The sequence below is a fragment of the Benincasa hispida genome, chromosome 5 (assembly GCF_027475165.1).
Source record: "Benincasa hispida cultivar pf3 chromosome 5, pf3_genome.v1.1, whole genome shotgun sequence".
Lineage (NCBI taxonomy): Eukaryota > Viridiplantae > Streptophyta > Magnoliopsida > Cucurbitales > Cucurbitaceae > Benincasa > Benincasa hispida.
Window position 1 is genome coordinate 55,070,368 of NC_143482.1, and position 18,665 is coordinate 55,089,032.

Here is an 18,665-nt window from a genome sequence, read left to right on the forward strand (position 1 = left end):
GATTTTTTCTTTTTAACAGTTTGGAGAATGGAAGCTGCCTTTTGGTTCTCCCCGAAGACAACTTTAGTTTTTTTTTAATCCATTTTAATAAAAAAACTCAAAAAAATTTAAAAATGAAAAATAAGCATTCTCAATTCTAAGATTTTTAAAAGAAAGAACAAACTTGTTTATAAATATTTCAAAAGAAACAAAAATGGATTTTTTTACAAAATCTTAAATTTTCATAAAACAAATTTATAATTTGATCTTTGAAAAAGAAAAAAGAAAAAAGAAAAGTTTTTTTTTTTCACAGATGACCGATTCACAAACTAAATATTATTGATTCACTCCCTACAAATGGATGAAATCTAACATTCTGTTTATGTCATAGTGGACTCTCGTCTCGCATTTTATAACGTAGATCGTCATGTCTATTCTAATTCTATTGTATTTTTTTCTATATTTCTCTCATTTTTTTTGTGCCTGGTAAAAAAATTGAATTTTGTACTTTTGTGAGGAGTGAGCTATTGAGAATAAAAAATAAAAGAGAGAATAGGAAAAAAAAAATCCCCCGTTTTCTCTAGCAGCGGCGGCGGCAGGGTTTAGCATTTCAATGCCCTAAATCTAAGGCGGATCTCCGTCCGTTCATCGCGGCTGATTGCACATAATTTCTCTCCGAACTCTCAGATTTACCGATGGCTTCCTTCGCCGGCAGGGCCATTTTCCGATCCTCCTCCGGCAAGGCTGCGACTCTTCTGAGCGTCGGAGCCAGAGCAGCTCCGGCTCGTTCACCATTTCGAATTGCTTCTAAACGACCTTTCTCTCAGTGCTCTGTAAGGTAATTTCCTCACAAGTCTTCGATTTCGACGAAATGTGTTCCATGTGAACTAATTGTGGAAACTGTCTGAGTTGAGTTAAGATGCGTAGAAAAGTATGCCGAGTGTTCTCATAGGTGTTGTTTTATTTTTTCTGTGAAGGATTCCGGTTGAAATGAGCTTCTGTGTGGAGTCCATGCTTCCATTCCATTCTGCGACCTCTTCGGCATTAATGATTTCGATGCTTTCTGTCTCTCGCCATAATTATGGTTGGCTTTCAGAAGGTACTTTCAGTCCTTATTCTTCTAGTAGTTTCTAGAGTGAATCTTACCTTTTTCCAATGTTATTGTTATTCTGCCACTATGAAGATTTCTGATTTCTTTTGTTCAAGAATTTGGTTAGCTGCATTATTGGTCAGTGAATTTTACCTTTTTCAATGTTTCTTGTTATGCTACCACTATGAAGATTTCTGATTTCTTTAGTTCAAGAATTTGGATAGCTGCATTCTTGGCCAGTGAATTTTACCTTTTTTCAATATTCTTGTTATGCTGCCACTATGAAGGTTTCTGATTTTTTTTTGTTCAAGAATTTGGATAGCTCCATTCTTGGCCCTTATCAAAGTAGTTTCTAGAGTGATTTACCTTTTTCAATGTTCTTGTTGTGCTGCCACTATGAAGGTTTCTGATTTCTTTTGTTCAAGAACTTGGATAGCTGCATTCTTGCCCCTATATTTTTGGTTCTACACCAATGGAGGATAACATCTGATATACACAATTAACCATATATTTTTGGCCCTTAGAATATCGGATGAAAAGGGGGAGGATGAAATAGTGAAGAGAAAGCCCTATATATAACATATTCTTTTGACGAGAGGACGACTTTTCATTGATATTTGAAAAGTTATGAGAAACCAAACTCCTATTACGAACCTAGCAAGGAGGGTAAATTATAAGAGAAGAACAAAGATGCTAGGTTTGTAATTCATTCCATCACGATTGAACTTTTCGAACACAAAAATGGATAAAAAGTCTCCAAATAGTCGTCAACTAGTTCATCACAAATGCCCATGTCAACCAATACTAGTGTTTTGGGCTAAATGTATTTCCTACTGCTTTTATAATCTAAATGCTCTTTTGGCTTGATAGAACAAATGTCTAATCCAGCCCCTTTTTTGCTTTTCCGTATCAATGGATTGTGAATTTGAGTTCATCTTAAGATAAAGATTAAATGCTGCATTCTGTACTAGGGTCTAACTTTTAAGCGAAAGAAGTAACAATCACTTCCGTCCTGATGTAACTTGTGATTGAGTTCTTTATAAGTGATGCATTATGTTACAAGTCACAACTATTTATTCCACATAATTGATATAAACGCGAGAACACTAATTGTGATGTTTAATCAGTGTTCAATGATGATGTGTGATGATGAATGGTCAAGCGGCAGAAAGTTTTGTGTGCAGAGTTCTACATTGCCGCAGTGGCCACTGCTAAATTTTGCGAGCTGATCTGCTGGGATTTGGTTATCCATATCTTGACTTTCAGTCGAGTTTGCATGTCTTAGATTCTGACTTTCAGTCTAGTTTGCATGTCTTAGATTCTGAATTTGTGTAACTATTAGACTACTAGATTGTATAGGAAGAGATCCACAGTAGACAGACATTTGAGTTTTATTTGAACAGAAAGAAAGGCTTCAATAAACTGAGTTCATGGAATCTCATTACGTTGAATTCCTTGTAGGATTATCTTTGCAATGAGAGGAAGGATTCTTTCTCCAGTTGTATGAGTACTCTGTCATTACTTTGGCTATGAACATACTTCATAGTTGTGATGAATGCTTGCGTTTTACGACTCCGAAATTTGTTAGGTTGCTGAATGTATGAACTCGAAAAGATTTATTAAATACAAAGCTGTTTGATGAATTATTATATTTTCTGTCTATTAACAGATGTATTAACAGATGTATTACACATTGTTAACGCCATTTAATATCTATGTGGCAGTGACTGGCTTGCAAACTTCATGATATATGATGATTGGAAAAGGTTTTGACCACTTGGGCAACGTACTCACCCATCTAATCTTCGATTGCAACCTGACTTAGCCGATTTTATACTTTGAATTTAGTTTCCTCGGCAAGCATATGGTTGATATTCACCCAAGAAACATAACAGTTTTTTTTTTCCATTCATTTTTTCATATTTTCCAACTTATTATACATAAAAGGACAAAATACTAGGATTGTCTTATGTTTCTTGTGGTTAATGACTGTTGTGAACAATGATATTAAAAAATAAGAATATTATTGCAAAAAAAATCTCTTTTCTTGTGGTTAATCTGTAGTTTTGGTGAAGTTAAAAAAAGAAAAAAGAAAAAAAGAGTTGAAGTGGAATATGAAAGAAAAAGAAGAGATTAGGGTCAAGTTTATCCAATTTTGATTATGTTGTTGTTTACCTATGTTCCATAATCGTAATGAATTATGAGGCTCCATCTAAATTTGTAATCAAAATGTACCATTTGATTGAGTAATGGAAGGTGTGCTTAAAAATTATGTGGGACTCACTAATGTGATAGATTTGTAATTTTATGTAAACATGGTTAAAAACAATCTAGTTACATTTGTCATTTAGATCCATTACAATTGATTCATCGATGGAATTTTATTGAATAGGTAAACCTAATCTAATTTCTTGAGAATGTAGGTCCACTTTGTTCCTTCTTTCCTTTTTCTATGGATGAAATAAAAAATTACTAAAATTAAGTATCAGGTGAAGGGTGGGGTCCAATGAGAAAAATTTCTAATACTGCGATAGTAGTATAGAATAAGATTTATAGGGTCCATAGAATAAATAAATAATAAATTAATAAATTATTTAATGACATGTCAAATAAATAAATAGAAAGAACATAGATCCGTATTAGTTATTTGCAAGTTTTTGCTTACCCACATTATTTTCCTTCTTTTTCTCCACTCCCTTCCCTTCTCTTGGCGTGGGAGCCCCGTCCTTTTTTTTTTTTCCCTTTCTTTTTATTAAAACAAAATTTGAATTTTATTCATTATATCTAAATTTAGATGTGAAGATTTGAAAATTCTTATAAATAAAAAAATTCCAAAAATATTTACACTTAAGGTTTCAAAATTACTTTGTACTCTTAAAACTTTTTGCTATAAAATGTAAATATTTTAAAATATTTGTTGTATATTTAAAAAACCCCTTTAAATGGAACTATAAACTTTCAATTTTATACTAGATAATTATAAACAACTAGACATTTTAGGAATTGAATTGTAATTTTGAAAACTTATCAACTAAAATTAACACAAAACTTTAACTTCAATGACTAAATTTACAATTTTTTTTTGTACATTTTTAATAGATTCATGTGTGACAAATTTTTTTATATTAAACAAATGTCAATAAAAGATTTAGTACTGTATATATTTGAAGGATTAAAATGATGTGTCTAAACTAGGTATGATAACCATTTTGTTTTGGTTTTTTGTTTTTGAAAATTAAGTTTATAAACTTTAATTTTTACCTCTAAATTTATTGTTGTATTATCTACTTTCTATCAATGTTTTCAAAAACCAAGCATTGTTTTTTTCAAAATTTGTTTTTGTTCTGAAGTATCCGTGGGGAATTTAAATGTTTTCTTTAAAGGAAAATGACAAATATGATAAGGAAATTTAGGGAAAACAAGCATAAATTTTAAAAACATAAACCAAAAAACATAGTTATTAAACAGGCCTAAAATGTTGAATTTGCAAACTCGTGACTCAGATGCCGTCCACTTAAACTTCAAAGATCAAAAATGTATTATTTTTCCTATTTTATTTAGTTGGTTAGGGCTCTATATTGTTCTTAATTATCATTGTAGCAAATAATTTGACAACATTATTATAGCAAATAATAAAGGTTAGTATTATGAAAATTTTTCATGATACAATAGTGCTAAAAAAAATCTTTAAATGCATCGATAGTTCATGAATTTTTTATTTTATGCTAAATAGATTGTTAAAATATAAAAATTATACTAATTTTAATTTAATTTTATAGTTTCAACTTTTAATAAGACTTTTAAAATTTCAACCATATGGTAAATTTATAAATTTAATTTAAGTTCGACAATTTGAATAGACATTTGGGATGATATAGAAAAGCTTGTGAGAAGAATTATCGTACTTTCGTTGGCTACTACTTTTCGGTTAGAATCAAAAGTATTATTTTTGGTTGTGATATATATTTGTTTTAGGTAGAATGATTTCCTTAGTTTATGTTAAAATTTAATAAATTTATTATTTGAGTCATTAGTAACTACAAAAGGTACTATCTTCACTTAATTAGGGCTTGTTCTATAATTCTATATGTTCATTTTACGATTTTGTAGGTATCGAATATTAGTAGGGTAGAGTTAACCAATAGAGCGGAAACCAGACCAAAACCAAACCAAAGCTATGAAAGCATCAACCGAGGAAAAGATATAATAATTGATTATTTTAAATATACATTACTGATTTATCCATCACGATGATAACCATGATTATTTCATGAGAACTTGAACATTATATAGTGGACATACAGGTAAATCATGTTCAAGTAATAACTTAAAGAGTCTATAGTATATGGATAAAGTTTTGTGTCTTATCCTAGTAATACTATGAACGACCTACTTTGTAAGTATTACAAATGTTGTCCGTGTTACTAACAATGTGATCCAAAGCGTTCATGTAGAGACATGTGAGTAGGGTATCCTATACAATGAGATTGTATAAGATCGAACTGCGAAATATTTAATCTTTCTTTGGAACTATAGGATCGACATGGCAACCATAGAAGGGGTGAATAGGGTTTATTAAAACTAATTAAATTTTTTTCCTAATGTGGACCCAATTAAACAAATTAATAAAACTTTTTACTAACAAGTAATTTAAACAATAAATTCATAAAAAGAAATTCAATCCAAAATAATCAAGAAGTTAATAATACTACTTTAAAACACCCAAATAGATTCTAATAACAAGATTGATAACGAATGTAGAAATTTAAGAATTATCAATCAAAATATACAAATATGAACAAATAACTTCAACAACAAATATTGCTAATTTAATGTAATAAACTACAATAACACATTAATTGCAAAACTAGAGATAGTATAGAGATAGAGAAAATTAACATCAGAAATTCTTATAGTGGTTCGGTCAAACTCGACCTACATCTACTTTCCCAAGCACCTTTTGGGATTTTGTTAATGAACTCACAGATTCGTTCTACGGATTAGAGTCCAACCGCTCTTTTTGGAGTTCAAGAGCAAACTCAATCCTTTTCACGGATTAGGATCAAACCATTGCAAGTGTTCTTTTTAGGGATCAAGAGCAACCCTTACAAAATATTAGTAAATGTTAAAGAACACACTTACAACTCTCTTAATAGAGGGGATTTACAAATATTAAGCTCACAAAAAATCAATCCTCACAATATAAAATATCTCTCTTAAGAAGAAGATGAAAAGAAGAAGCATTGAAGCTTGGAGAGAGCAACAATAGAGGCTTAATGAATTATGGAGGATTGTAAAAAAATGTGAAATTGTTGTTTTTAATTTTGGAGAAGACAGAGAGTTTAAAAAAGAGAAAGAAAAAGTGAAAACCAAATTCAATTTGGGCCATTAGAAGTTGGTAAAAGAAAATTGAATGGTAGAGATTTAAATGTGACTAGCCGTTATACACAAACAAAATATGATATTAGTTTCTTTTTCTTTTTAAAGAAAATTTAAAAATCCAATAAGCAAAAACCCACAATGTGTTCATAACTAGCCGTTAGACACAAATATAAAATAATATTAAATTTATTTTTCTTTTAAAAAAATATTTTCTTTTTTTAGACCAATTTAAAATTCAAAAGTCCGACATGCGTCACTTCTACATTGATCCAAGTTGTCACACCCCCTCCCAGATTACCCTTTTAATTCAAAAAGGATGTGAGGACAACAATTGCCAACCCTTCATTGACAACTGCTATCCTACTCAACCCTATAACTTGTATCCTTAGCACCTGGCAACCTGATAAATATTTCAATATTTTGACTGTTTCAAACATCATTCCATAACAACTTGTTAATACAGGTGCTATTAATCTAAAATCTCATATTACAGTTAAAATAGAATCAAACATTACTATAATTACAATCCTCATCTCAGAGTTTCTACCCAGATTCTCGTGATATGTACAGACAAAATCATAACAAAACAAACATGGCAAACCACCTAGCCACTACTCTCTAGAGGAATCCTGGATAGTGACTGATTGGCGAACCTATTTGGCTTCGGAACGTCCATCGCTGCCTGAGGAAAGAAACATATTTAAGAGTGAGCTTTAAATTCTCAGTGAGTGACTATCTTAAATAAAACATGCTTTAAATCATAATTAACATAAACATGCTTATCATTGAAACATTTGTCAGATCATAATCAGGGTTTTGAAATTAAAGTTGTAATCATAAAATACATCACGCGAAAATCCTGAAATAAACATCGTCAGCATTTTTTTGGAAAACACCACTACTCTACTGCGAACATGTGTGAAAGCCCTTTTGCTTAATCCTTCATAATCTTAATTGAGAGAGAGCCATTTTGCTTGATCTCATCAATGTCAATAATATAGTCATATGTGCACGTAGAGCTGAACTGCATCCTGACCACCTTATCTTACCTTCGTTATCAAGGATCGCTAGCATAATTAAAATCTGAGTACCTTATCATACCTTCCGTACCAACATTGGAGTAGGGTTCATACAAGGTACAAAATATTTTTGCACATGGCAGAATACACATTCATTTAAAACATTCCTCAAGGTTTCATGTCAATGCATGGTGCCTTTTAAAACATTAAACATGTTATAAAATTTCCTTGATAGAACTGTATCATGCTATAAAACATGACATAGGCTTACTAAAAATCGCTAAGTTATAAATAACTTTCTCATTTGAAACATGGATAATGTGATTAACATTCATTTAAAGCATGCATCCATTTAAACGTATTATAAAAACTTCATGTAAACTGGCTATGCGATAAATTTTTTTTATAAAACTATCGTTGGAAAAACATTTATTAAAACTTGTCACTCACTGTCTTAAGCTACTGGGTCTCTAAGCCTCTCCTACGTACGTCTTCCCTATAATAAGAATAGGTCCATTGGTTAGTGTCACTAGCTCCCTCTTGAGCTTAACGTAATACTTAACTTAACATTATCACATATCTTCATTGCATCATTATTGAGTTCATCACATCCTTATACTTAGCCCTTTTACCTTTTTCCTGTCTAGAGACTGTCTATCCTCTCTATGGGTGCTCTATGGTCGCAAAGACACATTCTTTTGTGTCTATGCATCCAACAACCCTCGTGTATCTTACTTCACACCGCACACCTTAACAAGCCAGCTACTTACTTACACTTCGTATGCAACTGCCTGCTTATTCATTCATAACATTAATACAGGTTTGTTTGGCATCTATGCCCCCTGCCCTCCAAACAGTATGGAAGCCTTTCAGCTCATACTGCTCACACTCCTAGATCTTCACGACACCTCCTCCACCATAGTGTGAGCTGCCCTTGACTCTCTCAGTTAGGAGAATGTCATTTTGCTAGGAAGATGATCTAACGCAGAGGCTTTTCGACCAGTATGGAAGAATTGAACTTATTCCAGGGCTGGTTATTCAGAGCTAGCAATTGGCTGCCGGATTTCGTCCCGCAACTAGAAGAAGATCGCTTCAGGGGTCACTGCCATCTCTTTGATTCACCCTTCTAGTTGACAACCTAGGAAGCTTAGCGAACTTGTTACTCGTTATTAATCTTACTCGGACGGTGGTTAAAAAATTCTTAGCTCACTCACCATAGAATTGAGCATCAAAACCTCTTGATTCAGCTGGAAAACTTCTCCAGTCTCCTTAAACTTGCTCAGAAGTTCTTTAACGTCTCTAATGCCTCAAGAGGCACTCACACTTCCCTTGGGTGTAAGAAAATTGGAAAAAAATCTCATTCATTACTAAACATATTTATACTTAAGCTTGCATAGTAAGTTTGCTTAATTAAGTATCATCTGGCCCATTAATCCTTAGTTAACCTTCTCTAAGGCTGCTATTTAGCCCACTAACAAATTATAGGCTGAAATCCTCAACTTATCTTCATTGCATAAAGCTTGCAATCACTTACGCAACCTTCATTGTTTTATTGCATTAATCGGGTCATTGTCGCACTCTCTAACATTGGACATCCTTGGTAATTAAGCCTTGCATGAAAATGCGGCCCTCATCCATTTCCATAACCTACTTCATACTTGACTATTATTTTGGCTGCATGGTAATAAGGAACTAATCGTATACCACTTTGTCTAGCTTCAACCACCGTCATACTTGGCCTTTAACTTAGTTTCCTTCACGACCTTCTCAAAACCCCAGACCACTCTTAGAAATAATTCCTTTTCTTCCTTAAACACTTGGCCACATGTCATTTGGAAGAGTGGGTCGCATGAACTGGCATGATTTCATCGCATGGCATCTCGGTTTTTCCTCTAAGTTTAAATTCTTTCTTACTCACCCGAGAGCTTAATTCTTCCATACTTAGAATATTTTTCTACTTTCTGAAGTACCCGAGAGCCTTACTTTTAACACTTAGAAATTTTATTCCCTCCTTAACAATACCTACATGATCATCATATTTCACAAAACTATAAGCATTGTTATCATCATAAACACTTAGAATATTTCCTCATTTAAACCTTACATACATATATGCTAGGTCTTTCATACATTATGACTAATACAAACACCTTAAATACATGTTTACAAAAGTTTAAACACACAAGTAGGAGAGCTTAAACATTATTAACTAGTAAAACAAGTTCAGGGGTTTACACAAGTGACACCTTTCAATTTATCCACCTTGATGAGAAAATTTTTACCACGTCATCGACTCGGAATTTTTCTGTTAAGCTTATTTCGGCCATATCTTCTTTGTTTCAACTCCGATTTGAGTGATTTGAATTGCGTTGAAACCTTTTCAAGCTCTACACAATAGATACTTAAAAACACTCAAATTGTTAATAAATAAAAGCAGATTTGTTATCATCAAAACATTAATGAATTAATTAATTAGAATAATTAAATTTAAGACTAATGACCAAAAGCCAATAGTCTCCCCTTTTTTATGATGACGAAAAATCAAGCAAAATGAAATCCAAAGAGGTGTGTGGTATGAAATATGTACTTGAATAATAATCAACAGTACAAATAATTTCAATTTACTTGAAAACAATGAATATTTCATTAATAGCATGCTTTCGTTTTTCTTATTACCTCTCCCCCTTTTGAAATCAATAAAAAAAGGATATTAAGAAAAATATCATAAAGACATGAAAGTTTCTCCTAAAATCACTAGCACATAATTTGGCAATTCTTCTCCTATCAACATACCTTCTAAAAATAAGCAACATCATTGTAAATTCAAGAGGCATCATATAAATTTCAAGATCAATTTTACAAATTTCTCCCCCTTTTGAAATCAATTGAACACTCTTCCTTAATAGGAGACAAAAAAACATTTAGCACATTATTTAACTTGAGGTTAGAAATATCAAAATATAAATTTTTACTCTAAAGATTATTCCCCTAAAAGAATAAACCATTGGCCTTCTAATAAGAAAAATCAATGTACACCAAGGAGATAAAATCAATCAAGTAAAAATTCACGCAATTAAGATACCAAAATATCAAATATTATAAATTAAATATCAATTGTTGAAAAACAAGTAATCTAGGAAGCACAAATATTTTTAATTGTGCAGAAAATCATATTAGATACAGATTACGTCCACATACATGGCAGATAAGTGATTTGAAGTATCTGTGTATCAGCTTCCAGATACGTGAAGGGAATACGATGGGTCTTTTTTTTTTTTTTTTTTTTTTTTTTTTTTTTTTTTCAAATTTAAGACCAATCACTTAAAAAACCCAACCCACAACCCATTTTATTTAAATGCGTGTTTTGGAATGATTTAAAAATCATCAAAATCACTTTTTTCATTTTAAAATAACTCGAAAGCGCACTTTTAATTACTCAAGATTAATTTAGTCTTCAATTTTATACTTCTAAATGCAATTTTCATATCATCAAAATTAGTTTTGAAGGGTTAAACATGTTCACGGTGATTTTGAAAATGAAAAAAAGTGATATTAACCATTTTAAAATCACTAAATATAAAAAGTCTACTTAAACGAGCAATCAAAAACAAAATAAATTAAAAATGATAAAAACATGGAAAGTTAAATAAAAAAACCTAAAAGTAATTAAATCTTCACTCTTCTTTTCTCTCTTACTATCTAAATCATAATTCACACTCACCTTCATCCTCAACTTCATTTTTCAATATTCATCCTCTACTTCTTTACTATCAATTGCTCTAGGCGTTCAACCACCACTTAACGTTACTGGATTTTTTTTTTTTAAGTTTTCACTCTCTTCTTGAATCTATTTTAATTTAACTTAAAATAAGTATTATAACAATTAATTAGGCATTATCATATATATATATATATATACACACACATAAATATATAATAACGTATCTTCTACGTATCTATATTTTAGATTTTTAAAAATTGGCATATCATCATATTGTATCGTATATCCTGTATCTATATCTACATATGTGTTTCTTAACAAGCAATGATACCATAGAAAACTAAAGCCACAGTAGCAAATAAATATAAGCATGATATCAATATAACCAATTTTGAGAAAACATGGTAATTGAGATCAATAAAGTGAATCAATTTTACAAAAACTCTCCTTGTGAAAAATAATATATTTAACAACTCTTTCAAAACAACATACTCAAGGATCAATTCTTCTCCAACATATTAAAAAAAGTGTCATTCAACAACATACTCATAGAATATGCGTAATCTATGCTCAAAAAGTATTAGTGACAATTTAATATATTTTATTCAAAAGCATAAACAAAATATTCCAAATTCAATATCTTTTTACTCAAAACCTTTCAAGAAAAATACAAGGATAGAGCAAACAACTAATTGATTAAAAAACCAAATAAACAATGTTAATAAGTAGAAATACAATCCTTAGTCATGGCATATAAACTAATAATCAATATAATTCAAGAACTCAAATTCTAACCATTTAAAAATATTCAAGAGATATAATTTTCGTAAAGATTTCAAAAGAATCACTATCTTAATAATTGAAAAAATAAAGGTTACCAAATATGCAATTTTCCTTTTTTAGATTCACGCAAGTCATACTAGTTACTCCAATTGAATATATTTCTAATGTGAAGTCCAAACAACCATTTCTTCTTGAATCACACCTACAAAGCTCAACAAAAAAATTTTGGTACCCATTTCTTAGGTCCTTCATTGTTAACGAGCAAAGGTTTTGGAACCATTTAAGATTAGCTCTAACATTACTACCATTGATTTTTGGCAAATCGTAAGTATTAAATTTATAACCAAATTTAATACAACATTGAACAAGAATTTCTTTTTCACAAATTGATTTTGCATAATATTCCTATTCAAGAGATTCTTTCTAGGAGCATTTTTCATTTTGAAACAACGTGGTCTAATATGACCTTTAACTCCACAATAATGACATGTAGACATAAATTTTGATTTTTCATGCACATTTCTAGCATTTCTATGTTTAAGAACAAATTTAGTACTATGCATACATTTATATATTTCATGAACATCTTTAGGCACAAACTTTGATTTTTCAAACACATTTCAACCATTTTCATGCTTATTCACAAAATTCATATTATGAGCATATTTTGGTTGGCAAATGTGTTTTTACATAAAATTTGAATTTCCATGAATATGTCTAATCTTTTCATGCTTTGATACAAATTTAGATTTAACAAGATTAGGTACATTAGGTAAAGCATCTTGAGACATATAATGGGTGGCTTTAATGAACTTACTTTTAGAACTAGATGAAGGAATTTTATCAAGATAGCCAAATCCCTTTTTGTCCTTACAAGTTTTATCTTTATCTAATTTTTTAGCATCTATAGATAATTTGTTATTACCTTCTTTAGCACATTCAAGCTCATTCACAAGATTTGACTCTTTTTCTCGAGTTTTAATAAGTTCATTTCTACCAAAGACATCATGCTCAAGAAATTTAATCTTATCAACAAGAGAAAATTTATCTTTTTCTAGATAAGTATTTCTAGTTTCCAACTCAATAATTCTCTCTTTCAAACTAGCAATTTCTTCTTTTAATTCTAAAGAGAAAGATTCAATTTTCTCCTTTTATTCTTCGAGTCATTCAAATCAATTTTCATCTTACATGACAAATATCTAAATTCTTCATTTTCAACTAATTTAATCTTATCTATTAAAGCACATTTCTCATTATCATAAAAATTTATTGTCATGCAAAACATAATTAGTAGCTCTATTTTTTAGACAATCATTTTCATCTATCAAAGATTCATTCTCAATAGACAATACCTTATACTTCTTTCATAATTGTAAATATCTAGAGCTAACCTTTTTTGAGATCACATTACATGCTTTCAAAAGCATCATATAACTCATCACAAGATAGAGATTTATAACTTACCTCATCTTCATTGGCGTTATCACTAAAGTCGTTTTTCAAATGAACCATCAAGCACAAAGAGGACTTGTCCCTTTTGTTTTTCACTTCACGAAACTTTTTTTATTATTATTAGAATTATAATTCTCCTTTATATCATGTAAAATATTAGTAGTATAAGGAAAATTTTCTACACTATACATATTATCAAAATAGTTCCAAATATCATATGCATATTCAAAATGTAGAATTTTATCACATATTTGTTTATCTAATGCCACAATATATGATATTTGTAGCCTTAACATTAAAAGTGAACAACTCATTATTCAATTGAAATTTAGATAAATCATGCTCACAAAATATACAATGTTGAAATCTATACTAAGCATAAATGTTTTCATTCTATTTTTCCAAGCATGATACTAACTACCATTGAAGAAGTGAGATCTACAAACACAATGATTTTCTATAGTTGTCATAGCTCTAGCAATAAGCTTTTCAAATAAAATTTTAAAATATTAATAAGATACTTTATATATTACAATAATATTTGAAAAATAATTTATGTAGAAGAGCCCTTTGCTTTGATATGAATTGTAGGAGTGAAGAACTCAAACAATGGGTATCAGTCAAAAATAATTTATGAAAATATTTTTTATTACAAACAAAAGCAACGGGCTCTTATACCAATTGTAGGATCAATATGGTAGCCTAAATGGGTGAATATGGTTTATTAAAACTAATTGATTTTTTTTTTTCTAATTTGGGCCCAATTAAAAAATTTAAGAAAACTTTTTGGTAATTGGTAATTTAAACAATAAATTCATGCAAAAAAATTCAACCCAAAATAATCAAGAAATTAATAATACTATTTTAAAGCACCCAAATGGATTCTAATAACAAGATTGATAACGAATATAGAAATTTAAGAACTACCAATCAAAATATACAAATATGAACAATTAACTTCAAGAACAAATATTGCAATTAATTTCATATAATAAACTACAATAACACATTAATTGCAAAACTAAAGGTAGTATAAGGATAGAGAAAATTAACAACCGAAATTTTTATAGTTGTTCGATTAAACTTGACCTACATCCACTTTCTCAAGTGTCTCTTAGGATTTTGTATAATGATCTCATGGACTCTTTCCACGGATTAGAGCTCAACCGTTACACTGCTCTTTTAGAAGTTCAAGAGCAAACTCAATCCTTTCCACAGATGTCACACCCCGCCCTGAGTCCGCACTCTTAAGCCCGAGAAAAGGCGTGAGGGACCGCAGATACCACCCTTTTGTGATACCTACTATCCAATTGAACCTCTCTACTACACTCAATAAACTTTAAGTTAAGGAGATAACAACAACTGATTAAGTAGACCCATTTTATTATAACAATGTAATGTTTATACAACTCCAAGACTTAACAACAAAGTTTACAACAACAACTCTTTAAAACCCTCTGGAAGTGTAACTGTGGCTTGTGGTAGACCTTGACCTTAGTAGCACCCTGGAACTCCTCACTTTTCACTACCTGGGAAGAAAAAACATGAAATAACAGAATGAGTTTCATAAAGCTCAGTGAGTGGTAAGCAACTTCTAGAGTCTATTTCAACTCATAAATAACAAGCATATCATAAATACGAGATTACATTCAAACCTCAGCCTTGAATGAGTCTGTTCTCAACTACTATCTACATGCACAGTAGATAGCTAAACTGATAACTACTTAGAATGAGTCTATTCTCTACCTACACACACAGTAGATAGTTAAGTAATACTAATCACGAATGCTTACTCTGCAGAGTTCCCTTTTGTTCCCAATGTCTTCTATATGCACATAGCTCCCCGCTCATGGGCTCAGAATCTAGGCTCGTCGGCCCTCTGACTATCCCATACGAAGATCCTCCCACAGGCTCAGGAACTAGGTCTATTGACCCCTTGACCATCCCGATCATATAATCTCATTCATATGCTAGGTACTCATTCATAACATAAACATATACAATTTACTCTAAAAGATATGCTTAAAGGAAAGTACCACTCACCTTGGTAAGGATGGAAATCTTTCTCTTAAAAGTTCCTTGATCTTCTTGGGCTCCTCTTTTGAACCCTAAATTCTAGATTCAACTTAAAGCTTAGATTACTCATAGTTCTAGGCTTTATCTCGAGGTACTATCTTCTACAAAGCTATAAAATGTGTCAGAAAGTGTACCTCAAAATCTTAGCTCAGAACTTCTCGTGGTTTGGCCGGAATCTTCAAAACACCATGACTGGCCCAGCTTACCCGACAGCTTGACCCCTCTGTCTTGTCCTCATTCTCCAGCCCGATTCCTTAGAACTTCTTCTCCGACATCCCTACCCAAAAAACTAGACTCTTTTACTTTCAAATGGTTTTGAAATCACTCCAAACGCATGAGTATTCTGGGAGAACTCTTCGTCCCAAATTGATGCTATTTCCAGACCTTCCTGTCCGACAGCATCTTCCCCTCTTGGAACTTCTTGACCAACGCATGGTCTTACTATCAACACATAGTCTCCTCCCAATTAGCCTTCATACACTATTCTTTATGTCCGTTGAAGAGAATTTGAGTTCTCATCTGAAGTCCTTGGCCCTATTTATAGGCATTCAGAATCCCTCCAAGGCCGACATCTCCTACTTGGCCACATGTCCAAATGTCCTTTCCTTACACTATTAACGCAATCTTGCGTCATCGCAATCCAAGGTGTCTTGCTCCTCTTTTACCAATGCATAGCCCTCAAGTGTGCATGTCTTCTTGTGCATCTACCTCATTTGTTTAAGGCTTAAGATTTCTTCCTAACAAGCCACATGTCCGGATGACGTCCTTGAATGCGTCCATCCTTCATATGCGTTCATCTAACCACAAATGTGTCCATCCAAATACCGCAACATTCCCCTGCTCGGACATCACCCATTGGCGCATGCGTCCATCCCATATTTGTGCCCTTGCGGTGTCACCCTTCAAGCCATTTCCACTTAGCACCTTTCCCTATGTGCGATTCACTAACCTCAATTATGCCATTTCCAATTAACGCAACCTTACCTTGTGCATCCTATTGACGCAACTTGGTCGCATATACTATATGCTCGCAAGGCTCTTCCTTGGCCGCATGCCTTCTACCGCATGGCTTACCCTTGCCCTATGCGCTCAACTAGGATTATGACCAATATTCTTCCACCGCATACTATTTGTTCAAGCCTTGTCCTATGCGTCCACATGCTTCGGATGTCCAACGCATATAGCACATCTCAAACGCATAACACCATCGCATAGCATCGCCGCATACTCGATCAATGCGTGCGCGTACCATCGCCGCATACTCAATCCATGCGTGCGCATCTCCAGCGCCTTGCACCTATGTCTGCACAACTTGAGGCTACCGCATGCTCTACTAACCTCTCAAACATAGGCTGCTGCATGCTTGTTCCCGCATAGCCTTTCCTCTCGGCCATACTTCAGTCTCTTTCAACGCCAAGTAACCTCTCAAAACTTCATGGCTACCACACCAATGCATTGTCAAATACTTAGCCTTTTTTTTTTCTTGGCTTCCAACGCATGATTATACTTTACCAAATTTTCACTAGTTCTGGGTTATCTCAAAGCTACTCAACAATCTATTTAAACACTTAGAAATTTTCTTCACTTCAACATAAAATTTAACTTTCACTTAGTTATTCCCTTTTATTTCTTGCTTAAGTAGGAAAAATGGAAATCCGGGTTTTACAACAGATTAGGATTAAACCGTTACAACCTCTCTTTTTACGGGACAAGAGCAACTCTTAAAAAATATTAGTAAATGTTAAAGAACAGTCTTACAGCTCTTTTAATAGAGTGGATTTACAAATATTAAGCTCATGAAAAATCAATCCTCACAATATAAAATATTTCTCTCAAGAAGAAGATGAAAAGAAGAAATATTGAAGCTTGGAGAGAGCAAAAATGGAGGCTTAATGAATTATAGAAGATTGTAAAAAGATATGAAATTGTTATTTTGATTTTGGAGAAGATGAAGGGTGTGTTTGGGGAAATAATTTTCCTAATACTAAAATAACCACATCTTGCTACAGTAAATACTATTTTGTATTCCCTAATTAGCTACCGTGAACACTATTTCAAAACTCACATTTGTGACAATATTTACTATTTGATATAGTTTTTACTATTTTACATTCATAATTTTTTTTTAATTCTTTACTACAGAGTTTACTATTTATTTCATAAATTAAAATAGTTTACACCTCAAACACATACTATTGTAACCCAAACTAAAATAATCTACCCCAAACACAAACTATTATAACTCAACTATAATAATCTAGAACTATAATAACAAATTCCTTGCCCTAAATGTCTCCGAAGAGTTTAAAAAAGAGAAGGAAAAAGTGAAAACCAAAATTCAATTTGGGTCATTAGATGTTGGTAAAAGAAAATTAAATGGCGGGAGATTTAAACTCATTAGACACAAACAAATATAATATTAATCTATTTTTTCTTTTTAAATTCATTTTCTTTTTTAAAATTCAACAAAAAGCAAAAATCCACCTGTGTTTGAAATTAGTCATTAGATACAAACATAAAATAATATTAAATTTATTTCTTTTTAAAATTCATTTCTTTTTTTAAATCAATCCAAAATTCAAAAGTCTACTGCGTGTCATTCCTCTATAGATCGAAGTGGTACCTTTCAATTGCTCCACCTTAATAAGAAAAATTATGCCATGTCATCGACTCACGATATTTCCGTTAAGTTTGTTTCGATCATATTTTCTTCACTTGAACTCCGATTTGAGTTATTCAAATTGCATTGAAACTATTGTTCCAAGCTCTACACAAAAGACACTTAAAAACACTCACATTGTTAATAAATAAAGCAAGTTTGTTATCTTCAGAATATTAATTAATTAATTAACCAAAATTAATTAAATTTGAGACAAATGACCAAAAAACCAACAGTAACACTGTTGACTAAAGAGATTAATATTTCATAGGATAGTCATAACTCGGTCTCAATCCTGAGTGTGTTATGGACTCCTGGACTGTCCTTGATTTATATAGGTGAGAGGGGCTCGAGTTGCCGACTCAAAAAGCCTACCATTTTGGGGACTTGTCCAAGTAGGTAGCTGGGAATATAACTACACAATATGAAATTCACTCATTCTCATCTTTAGGGTAACTAGATGAGTCGTTTCCTTAAGTGTTGATTCCAGGTCTTGAACAAAGT

General features: G+C 31.9%; 1 protein-coding gene across 3 annotated transcripts; it reads left to right on the forward strand.

Annotated features, from left to right (window-relative positions):
• The first annotated feature begins 361 nt into the window (after positions 1–361).
• On the forward strand, positions 362–3,107 carry LOC120077593 (protein NUCLEAR FUSION DEFECTIVE 6, mitochondrial-like). Of its 3 annotated transcripts, none has more exons than XM_039031528.2 (3): positions 362–817; positions 957–1,078; positions 2,197–2,720. In XM_039031528.2, the coding sequence occupies exons 1-3, from the start codon at positions 675–677 to the stop codon at positions 2,214–2,216; spliced, it is 285 nt and encodes a 94-aa protein (XP_038887456.1). In that variant the 5' UTR covers positions 362–674; the 3' UTR covers positions 2,217–2,720. The 3 variants fall into 3 exon arrangements, with proteins under 3 accessions (XP_038887456.1, XP_038887455.1, XP_038887457.1); XM_039031527.2 differs by lacking the exon at positions 2,197–2,720 and adding an exon at positions 2,794–3,107 and having other exon boundaries at positions 424–817; XM_039031529.2 differs by having other exon boundaries at positions 509–817; positions 2,531–2,720.
• Positions 3,108–18,665: the final 15,558 nt, after the last annotated feature.